Source organism: Anas acuta, chromosome 15, assembly GCF_963932015.1.
Source record: "Anas acuta chromosome 15, bAnaAcu1.1, whole genome shotgun sequence".
Classification (NCBI taxonomy): Eukaryota; Metazoa; Chordata; class Aves; order Anseriformes; family Anatidae; genus Anas; species Anas acuta.
Window position 1 is genome coordinate 17210386 of NC_088993.1, and position 10718 is coordinate 17221103.

The 10718-nt window shown below is 59.5% G+C and overlaps 1 protein-coding gene across 1 annotated transcript in view; it reads left to right on the top strand.

Annotated features, from left to right (window-relative positions):
• RAB26 (RAB26, member RAS oncogene family) overlaps positions 1-10539 on the top strand; it is a 29044-nt gene extending 18505 nt beyond the window's left edge. Inside the window, exons 3-9 of the mRNA XM_068698889.1 lie at positions 4708-4749; positions 5418-5484; positions 5559-5611; positions 7005-7070; positions 7365-7421; positions 7771-7847; positions 8141-10539. Of these exons, the coding sequence (XP_068554990.1) occupies positions 4708-4749; positions 5418-5484; positions 5559-5611; positions 7005-7070; positions 7365-7421; positions 7771-7847; positions 8141-8243 (465 nt within the window). The 3' untranslated portion in view covers positions 8244-10539. The remainder of the gene's footprint in view (positions 1-4707; positions 4750-5417; positions 5485-5558; positions 5612-7004; positions 7071-7364; positions 7422-7770; positions 7848-8140) is intronic.
• Positions 10540-10718: the final 179 nt, after the last annotated feature.

The window sequence follows — 10718 nt, forward strand, 5'->3', positions numbered from 1 at the left end:
ACTCGCCCTCCTGCTTATTAGCGCGGGCGCAGGCGGGTGGGATGCTGCTGCCTTCAGAGCGCACTAATGACATTCGGTGGTGGTTTTTGTTTTTTTTTTTTTCCCCTATTCTAGACGTGGAGATGGCGGTGTGGTGGGGACCTGCCCCCGTGGATGACCCCCCAGCAGCAGGGTGGGCACAGCCACAGCCCCTGGCACGGGGAGGGGGCGCGGGGCTCCTTGGGGAGCTGCTGGGTCCCCGTGCCCTGGGATTTTCTCTTCCCAGCCCTCCACAGGTGGCCATGCCCAGGCTGTGCCGTGCCACCCGGGTGTGCGCAGAGGGGGGGCTGTGGTGGGGCTGTCATTCCAGGCAGCCCTCGGGGTGCTGGGGAGCCGGGGCTGGTTTCTATTCCCTGGTGTCGGAGGGTTTCAGCAAGCAGCCTGTGATTTGTCGGTTTAATTGCGAAGCGAGTTAATCCATGTATCCAATTTAATCTTTAAGGCTTTAATTAATGAGCTAATGTGTGGAAAAGCTGCAGAGGCCGAGAGCAGGACAAGCCAGGACAGGGCTGTGTGTGTGACTGCGCACCACGGGTTTGTTTCCCTGCCCCGCTGCCCTCCCGTGCCGGGGATGTCCCCGAACAGCAGCCACAAACGAAGTGTCCCGAGAGCAGCAGGGCTTGGGGGAGCAGCGGGGTTTTGTTCTGCCAGTGGGCGCCTTCCTCCCCTCCTCTCTGCTTCCAAAAGGCAGAGCTTGTGCTGTGGTCACCGGGGTGGGACCGTGCTGCGGGGCTGCTGGCGCGTGGCTAACACAGCCCCTAACTGCAGGAACCTGCACTTGGCAATCTCATCGCCCCTGCGTCTGCAAGGTTCCAGCTTTATTTATCTGTCATCCCGAGGAGTATTTAGCTTACGAGCAGCTTGTTCCTCCAACAAAGGCGCTCCACGCATCCCACCGCTACTCCCACCAGAAAACATTTCCTACCTCCGCCCAAACCCCGTGAAAGGGACGGGTGAGCACGGCTGTCCTGAAAGCAGGGAGCGACAGCACAGCCGAGCTGCGTGGATGGCTTCCCTGCCTGCTTCTGCGTAGCGGGGGGGCCTGTTGTGAATATTACCTCCTTTATGTTAAACTGTGCACGATGAGGAACAAACCCCCAGCACTCCAACACGGCTCCTCCTTGCATTCAGGGCCGGCAGCACGGTTTGTGTTTCGGTACATTGGAACATGTTGTCTTTTGTCTTTGGCTGCTTATTGTTCGCTGAAACACCCAGCTGTGCCTTTTGAGGGCTGTGGGTATGGCACTGAAGTGTAGCTCCCTGAGCTGGGAGCCTGGCAGCCCTGCTGCTGGGGTGGGCTCAGGCAGCCCCTCCGCTGGGTACCTGCTGGAGCCACCTGGGTGCTGGCTGCAGCCCTGCCCTGTGGTGCCGTTGCCTTTTTTCACACAGCCTGTCCTGCTTCTGCTCGGCTTTTTTTTTTCTTCTTTTACCTGCGTTTTGCTTCCAGTCCGTGCTCACTTGCAGTGCTCCTTTGCTCGCATTGACCCGATGGTCCTGCAGCAGGAGCATCCCGAGCCACCTTTCTGCTCCAAATTCAGCTGCCCAAGCTTTGCTGGTAGATAAATGCTCTACAAGTTGGAGGGACTGAAAACAGGCACTTGGAAAGGCTTGCAAATGCACAGGAATTTGTGTCCCCTTGTTGGCACATCCCACAATGACCCTTCAGGCCACCTGCCTGAGCATGCTGCAGGTGGCAGCCCCGTGCTGTGGCTCTGAGCCCCCCATTGCTCCTCGTAGGGCGAGCCGGGGGGGCTGCAGCACGGTCACACTGTGCCAGCACCAGCCCCAGACCCTGCTGAAACCCTGGGGACTCAAGGTTTTTCCCCAGCCTGGCCCAGCAGCACTTGGGTGCACACACTCCTCCTTGCTCGTCTAGATTGCAATTAATTTTAAGAATCCCCCCCAACACAAAATGTAGGTCAGTCCTAATTAGTTTGAATCCTGCTGCTGCCAGCTTTGCTTTTAATTAAGCTCCTCCAGAGGGGAGGCAGCGCACGAGGTGCGGTGCTGGAGCTGCAGCCCTCGTGGCACTCGTCACACGCCTCGTGGTCCCCGCTGGCAGTGCCCGGTCACCCGGCTGCCACCGCTGCTGGCACTGCGCTCACGGCATCGCTCACCACGAGGACAGGGGCACGGAGCCCCCCTTCCCACCTGGGGGCTGCTGTGCCCTGCTTGCTCCATGCTTGGGGTGAGCCGAGCCCTGGGCATAGCCGTCGGCTGCAAACTGGCCCCAGTTTGTGCATCAGCTTGGGGCAGGGAGCTGGCCACGAGCCGTCCTCCTGGTCCCCAAGATCCTCCTGCTGCAGGCAGCTGCAAGCTGTTGCCCGCAGGAAACCAGCTCCGGCTGCCAGTAGAGGTTTCCTTTTCATCCAGCAGCGAGGTTTGTGCTATGAAATATTTAGTGAGGACCGGCTGTCCCTCGCCGTTCGCTCGTGGCTGTGGTTGTTGCGGGGTGATGCCTTCCTCCCAGTCCCAGCCCCTCTGCGCTGGGCAGGTGGTGGGGCCAGGGGTGGGCTGGGGGCCAGACCCCGTGCCCTGACTGCAGGGGGGCAGCTCTGGCTCGGCTGTACCGGCCTGTGTGGGGCCATCGGGGCTGGTCAGGGATTTCTGAGGGCATGGAAATGGGATCTCTTGCAGAACAGTAAGCCTTGCACCTGCAGAACCTGCGTGGATTGGGCTGGTATGAGGCAGCAGCATGGGGCCAGCGCCGTGTGCTTCACAAGGGGTCTGTCACTGCAAGGGGGGCACTGGCAGTGGTGGACTTTAGGATCCGGACTGGGACTTCTCCCCTTTGCTCACTGTGCAATTTTTTCCAGCAGAGGGGTGCTGTTCCCCCCGGGGTGCCGTTACACCGCGGTCTCTTGCACTTTGTGCGTTCCCCCGAGCTGCCGTGGCTTTGCAGCTGATGGTGCTGTATTTCAGCACCAAAACGTTCTGCTAATCCCCAACACGGTGTGAGCGGTGTCTGTGGAGTGTGGCTGCTCCAGCCCCTTTACATTCGTGGTGCTGGCACCCTCAACGGACCCGCTCCGTTCCCCTGCCACGACCCATGCGCCCGCAGCCCCCTGCCGAGGAGTTTTCTCAGCGCCCTGTGCAAGTGTTCGCCACCCACACCCCTTCCCCTCCCAGCCGTGGGCTGGCTGCCCGTTTTTACCCCTTCCAGGGCCGTGAATCACTCCACTCCCTCATCTCCATCGCTGCCTTTGAAGGTATTTATAAACTGCGACCGTCTCCCCTGCGCCTGCTTTAGCAGACGGTGTAAATTTAGCGCGCTCGTTGACTCCGCTCCTCTCTTCCTCGCCCGCATCCTCGCTGCTGGAGGAGTGTGGCTGTGCAGGAGCTGAGATCTTACCTCTGGCCTGATTAAAAACATCAAAACGCAGAGGCAGAGCCCTGCCAGCGCTGTCCTGGCAGGTAATGCCGAGCGCCAGCATCCCGTGGCGTTGGGTAATTGTGGCAGGTCAGCACGCGAGGTGCTGGGATGGCCTCTCCGTGGGGCAGAGGCACTTTGCCGAGCTCTGCCCGGTGCTTGGTGGCCGTGCCTGCTGCTGAGGTCACCTCACAGGACTGCCAGAGGGGATGCATGTGGCACTGTGCACCCTAGGGAGCTCCACACGCTGGCTGCGGGCTTTGGCTCAGTCGTAAATGCAGCAGGTGCCGGTCCCCAGCACACCCAGCCCCGTCACACACCACTGCTTGGGATTGTTTTAATCACACCCTGGTGATTACTGTGCTAATTTCTGTCGATCTAGCAAGCAAATTAATCTCCTCTCTGCTCCGTCCTGTGGGGCTGTTTGATCTTTAGGGTTGGGTTTGATGAACGTTTAGAGCCGCCTGCAGCTCGCGGGGCTGCGGTCGCTTGGTGTGCGGTCAGAGTGCGGCCCTGGCCAGGCTCTCCCCACACACCTCGTGGTGCCCCCGTCCCACACCACTGCCAGCTCCGTCCGGGTGATCATAAAACGTTTCCTGTTGGCTCTGAAAAACAGGATCTGAGGAGCTGGCACTGCTTTGCTGGTGCCCGTGGTGCCCAGCCCCTGCCCTCGCAAACACGCAGGTCTTGCAGTGCTGTGGGATGGGTGACATCTTCCCAACCTGGTTTTGCTCCCTCCCTGCTGCTGGATCTCGCAGGAACCTGCACCTCAGCCCCAGGCAAGCACCGGGGGGTGGCACGGAGGGGCATGGCCCCTTCTGCTCCTCCCTGCCAGCCCTGCTGCTAAACACGAGCAAAATGGGGAAAAACAAACCAAGAGGCAAAGCGGTGCTTGCTGGGAGAAAAATCAGCAAAAGTGGCAGGCAGAGGAGTTATTTTTACGTCGCTAACTGAATATGGAGTAGTTAGCTGCGCCTTTTGAAGGCCATTAGGATGGGATGCTGGCACTCATTAATTTATTGCCAGAGGTGGTCTAGCCTGAGCCGCGCAGCACACTAAATCAGCCATGCAGACACAAAGATTTAAGTATCCAAATATATGTAACTTGCAGCAGGCGCGGGAAATGATCTTCTCACTGTGCCACCATGCAAATTACTCCAACAGGCGCTGTGACCAATTTATGCAAGTTTAAGAAAATGGGGGAGAAAATCAGCATAAACACGGCGGTGGAGCCGGTGGAGGCGCGGGGCAGCAGCTGCCAGGCGGGCGGCCTCACCGCTGCTTCTCTTCTCTTTCAGAATAAGGTGCTGACGGTGGATGGGGTGAAGGTGAAGCTGCAGGTGCGTCCCCATGGCCCTGGAGCAGCTCCTGCGGTGTCCGGGGCTCGGTAAAACCCCTGGGAGCCAACGGGCCAGGAGCAGCCCCAAAAGCTGGTCCCCATCTCCATCCCTTGCTTGGAAGCTGTCGTTGTGTGCATGTACATGCATGTGCAGTGCACCCCCTCCTCTGTCCCTCCCTGCCAGTCCCTCCAAAAAGCCCTGGCAGCAGGCAGAGCCCCAGCTGCTCGCCCCGAGCCCCAGCTGCTTCCTGACCCCTGTGCCAGAAGCCGAATAACGCCATTAGCACCGATCTTCCCCCAACAGCAGCGTGGCACTCTGGAAACATATCGCGGCATTAAGAACTGGTAAATTAAAGTAACGAGTCCCCACACATCCATCTGCTGGATGGATTTTCCCATTAAGGAGGCATCGCGAGGACCCTTTGCTGCACGCCGCCGTCCCCGCGGCCAGATGTGCTGAGGAGCAGGGAGGTGCTGCTTAAACATTCACTGCGCTTGGCACCGCTCCTCTTACCGGCCTCAGAACCCCCCTGCAGCCGCGAGGCGGTGCAGACAGAGCAGCCCCTGGGCTGCTGCTGGAAGCGAAATGCTGAGGGAACTTTGTGGGGTTGTGCCAAGTGCTCGTTCTGCCCCGCGGGATGCAGCTGACCCCTGTCCTCTGCCCTCCAGATCTGGGACACGGCGGGGCAGGAGCGATTCCGCAGCGTCACGCACGCCTACTACCGGGATGCCCACGGTGAGCACTCCGGGGGCTGGGGGCTCAGGGGGGGGCACGGTGCCAGCACTAACGAGCCCCTGCTCTCTCCGCAGCCCTGCTCCTGCTCTACGATGTCACCAACAAAGCGTCCTTCGACAACATCCAGGTAGGTGCGGCACCTCCCGGTCCTCTCCTGGCGGTTTCGGGCAGCTCTGTGGGTTTCCTGCACTGCTGGGGCACCGCGGAGGCTCTGCAGCTTCTGAAGCCCTGTGCACTGGGCACTGGGATTTACTGGTGGTGGTGGTGGTGCCCTGTGCCAGCCCCGGAGATGAGCAGGGTCTGGGGACTGGGGAAAAGCTGAGCCCCAGCTGGAGGGAGCCCGGAGCAGAGCTGTGTGCCAGGGGCGCAAAGCGCGGCCGCTTCCGAGGGGCTGCGAGCGGTGCCACGCAGCCGGCTGGCAGCGAGGACGGTGCTGGGGCGTCGGAGGACGCGTGGAGAACATTTCCCTTTCCTGGCACATGGAAGGGGCGACAGACTCACCGCACCGGCAGATTTGTGCCGCGTTAATTACAGCACCAGCTGGGGAGCTCGCTCCCGCTAAGCGAGCGCAGCCAGCCGCTAGGAACGAGGTGCTCCCTCGTTCCATGGCAGAGTGTGCCGTGTCCCTGCCCCAGAGCATCGTGCTGTGACCCTACTCCAGAGCATCGTGCCGTGTCCCTGCCCCACAGCATCGTGCTGTGACCCTACTCCAGAGCATCGTGCCATGTCCCTGCCCCACAGCATCGTGCCGTGTCCCTGCCCCACAGCATCGTGCCGTGTCCCTGCCCCACAGCATCGTGCCGTGTCCCTGCCCCGCAGCATCGTGCTGTGACCCTGCCCTGGAGCATCCTCCTGCCCCCCTGCCCCAGGGCACCGGGGGTGCTGCCTGCGGGTGTGGGGAGCAGGGCACAGCCAGCAGTGGCGTTTCGTGCTGAACTTGTGACTCCTCCATGAAAATTACTCGAAGATTTTCCCCCCACGTCGTGGGGTGAGGGATTACGGGGAGTTAGGGTGGGTTTGATTCAATTAGGCTGGATTAGAGGAAGGCAGGCTCGCCACGTGCTGCCTGATCATGCAGTGAAGCAGGCAGGGGGCACGGCCCAGAGCAAACCCTTGGCTTTATGCTTTACAAACACAAAGGGATTTTTATTTTATTTTTTTCTGCTACAAGGATGATGAATTTCCCCAATAGCAGCCTTCCAGCCAAGGAGAGAATTTGGGTCCTGCGAGTGCCTGTGGGCAGACCCCAGGGTGTTCAGGGGGTCTGTGGGACCCGGCTGCTCCCTGCCTGCGGTTCCTGCTGTGCCCAGCTGAGTTTCCGAGCTGGGCTTTTCATTTTACATCTCGCCCCCAACCATCTCCTCCCTGTGCCTGTGTAAAGCCCCCAGTGTGGCGTGGTTGTGGCAGGGTCCCCACGGAGGGGCCCCAGTGCCCAGGCCCTGGGCAGCCCCCATCCTCCTCCTCCTCCTCCTCCTGGAGCCGTTGCTCCCTGCAGCTTCTCTCTGGTTGTCTCCCTGCAGGCCTGGCTGACAGAGATTCATGAATACGCGCAGCAGGACGTGGTCCTCATGCTCCTGGGAAACAAGGTGAGCCTGGCGGAGCTGGAGCTCACCTTGGGGTGAGCCTGCCCGTGGGACGTGGTGCCCAAAAAACCACGTGGGCTGTGGCAGAAAGGCAGGAGCGGGGAGTCAGGGCCCTTAAAAGCGTTCAGCAGAACCCAAAGCCCTGAGCAGAGGGGAGCCAGGGGGGCTTTGCGCCGTGCCCCGGCAGCCCCGGGCTGGCCGTGTTTGGGAGCATTGGGGCAGGAGGGTGCAGGGGGTGTGGGGGCTGCCCAGTGCTGACCTCCCAAATCATCCCAGCTTGCTCTTTGCTGTTGGCAGGTGGATTCAGCCCAGGACAGAGTGGTGAAAAGGGAAGATGGAGAAAAATTAGCCAAGGTAGGGGAGCTGGCTTTTTGCTGCAGCGGAGCCCCTTGTTGGGTGACGGGGTGCAGCACAGGCAGCTGCCTGGGAGCCGCCTTCAGCCCTTGTCTCACTCCCGTCTCCCTCCACCTCTGCTCTTTAAGCTTCTGCTGCCATTTCTGGCCTCTCAGCCCTATCCTGAAGCTCTGAAGAATGAGCACTCCTTTACCTGTCACCCCTCGTGCAGCTTTCCCCCCCCTGCAGTGCCGGACCCCTCTCCCCCTGAGCTGAGCCCCGCGGCAGGCACCGTGCCCGCTGTGCCCGCCGGGAGCTGATCGGTGTCCCCCATGGGCCTCCCTCACCTCCTCCTCATCTCGTCCTGCAGGAGTACGGCGTGCCCTTCATGGAGACCAGCGCCAAAAGCGGCCTAAACGTTGACTTGGCGTTCACAGCCATCGCCAAGTAAGTGAGTGGTCCCGGCTGTGCCACGCATGTGGCACCGTCCCCTGTGTCACCACCAAGCTGGTGCTGCACGGGGACAGGTTCTTCAGTTAGAGAGCCGAGGGAAAGCCCAGCTGCATCACGCACCGCTTTATTCTCTGGGGAAGTGCTTGCCTGTCCCATATAGCTGCAGGATGCTTCCCCGGGGGTCTAACAAAGCTCTTAGACCAGGTTTTAGCTCAGCGGAGCTGCTCCAGGCAGCTCAGAAGTAGGTGGCGTGGGCGGAAAGGTAAATGCTTGTCCCCTTCCTGTAGGGAACTGAAGCACAGGTCCATGAAGCTGCCCAACGAGCCCAAATTCAAGCTCCACGACTACGTGAAGAAGGAAGTGCGGGGCTCGGGCTGCTGCCGGTCCTAATGCGCCCGGCGCGTTTGTACAGAGACTCATGCCACGTGTTTGTGCGCCGCGCTCTCTCCTCGTGGACAGTGTGTGTGCATGTCTGTCTTGTGTCTGTGTCTGCCTAAAAGGTGAGCTGAGACGTGCGGGGCGAAGGCAGCAGCGGGAGAAGCGATTTGGGCCGGCACCGAGGCCGGCCGTGCTGCACCACACGCCAGGCACGCTCCCCAAACCCCACAGCACCCACCCACACCTCGTCGCTTGGGTCCCCACAGGGAAATGCATTTTCCTGGCCGGGCTGCTCTGCTCCTGCCCGGCTCGGAGCCGCTCTGCCCGCTGCAGGCAGGAGGGGACGCGGGGAAGGGGCTTGGTCGGCACAGCCACGGTTCCTTCCAGCTTCCTCCACCAGCTCAGCAGCGATGCAGCTCAGCCAGGAGCACCCTGGGGTTGCTTTAACGCGAGGAGGAACGATGGGGGTAGGGGAGTGAGTGCCTGCTCCCCGCCAAAATCTGGGTAGGAAAAAGTCCTGAATTCACTTTTCCCACGTACCCGGAATTCAGCTGATCCGATCCTTGGCCTGGGGCACACAGGAAAGCTTTGTTTTCAAGGCAACTGTTTTTTAGCTGCTTATTTCTGTCTGTCAGTCCTTCCCGTGTTGTAACATAGCTCCTCGATGAAGGTTTCTCCTCTTCCCCGCAGAAGACAAGAGCTTAGGTGTCCGTTTGAGTAAGCTCCCGCAGACATCTGTTGTACAGAGGTTTCCTGACTGTGTATCTGTTCGGCGAAGGCTTTGGTTCTCTCACTGCAGCCATTCCTTGTACTTTAATGAGAAGAAAGCTAACGTACTGCAGCTTATTCCTAGTCCCTTCGTGTAAGCGCGATAGCTTTTTTAGACTGCAGCAGTGCTTTGCTCCGCAGTTCTCTCAGGACAGCTCTTTCTTCTGCAGGAAGAAGGGCGAGGAGGGTGCTGTAGGCACTGCCTGTACAGGTCTGAGACTCCGCTGCCAGCTCTCTTCAAGGGACCCCTCAGCCCTTTTGTCTGTGCCAGGCACGTGGCTTTTGCTTTTTTTAAAGTTGCACTTCTAAGTACAAATCACAACTTCGGAGGAAGTGTTTGGCCTCTGGCAATTTTCGTATTAAAAAATTCCACCTGCACGACACCGGGTGCCCTGCTGCGCTACCCTCCGCGCACTGCCCTAAACAGAGCACTTAAATCCACCCGTCCCTCACTCCCAGCTGGCAGAACACCGGCTCCCAGACGTTATTTAGCTGCAGCTGCCCCTTGTCGCAGCAGGGGTGCCAGCCTGAGCTGCAGCACAGCGCTCCCCAAGGACACAAATCCCTCGGGGCAGGATTCAGGCAGGCAGTGACAGAGCAGAGCCCTCGGAGCTGCACTTGGTGAGCCACAATAAAATACACAGCACTCAGAGCTACTGCTAGAGCAGCTCCAGCACAACGATGGCATGGAGCTGAAAATAACCTGCTGAGAACAGAGCATTTTCCCTGCATAGCTTTTAGGGAGAGCTCTCTCCGTTACCTGACTTAAATTTTGTTAAAACTGTTCCTGGGGGAATGTTTGCAGCAACCAGCCTGGAGCAGCCCCTGCTGCTGCACATCGCCGGGCAGCGCCTGCTCCCTGCTGGCAGCAGGAGGCAGGGGCTGGGGGGAGGCAGCCAGGGCAGCCCCCGTTCCTTATCAACCCTTCCCAGCACCAGGGGCTCAGAAGAGCAGCAGGCAGCTCAGCCCCCTGGGGCTGTTCCCAAGTCTGCCTTTGGTGTTTCCTCAGCATAACTGTGTAAGGGCAGCCCCTGCCCCAAGGTGCCGGTCGCTGCACAGACACTGCCTCCTTCCCCCTCCTCAGACAGGACACCCCACACCTGGCCAGCCTGAAAAAGCTGCCAGCTCTCTTGGTACTTTGGGGTGTGACCAAAACAATCTAAAAATAATTTAAATAGAGCAGCTGCGAATGCTACTCTTTGGGTATGTCTGTCAGGACCTAACCAGTACAGCAGAAACAGAGCCACATTTGTGGTACTCCTTAACCCACCCAAACTTAAGGGACGCTCAACCCCTGCCTGCCCCCTCACAAACTCCCTGCGCACCCCTCACCCCTCACCCCCTGCACACAACCCCCGCAGCTGCAGCCCCCCCTGCTCCTTTAGCATCTTTTTACACGGGCCTCTACTGCCACCACGCGCCGCAGGATGGTTCAGTGCATTCCAGCAGGCCGAGGACTTGGCATGACACGCACTTCTCATTCGCTGCCTCTTGTTTACAGCTTTTGTTTCATTCCTGTTAATAAATTTTTTTAATAATCTTTGCGGCCGCAGCGGTACTTTGGTTACTGTCTCTATGCCCGAACGGTTTGATCATCCCAATCGTTCAGCTCATTCTTGAACCTACTGGATCGCTGCATTACCAGCATGGGCTCAGGTACCCCAATGCACCCATCAGGAGCTCAAGAGACCCCAACTACAGCTGAACTGCAGCACACGT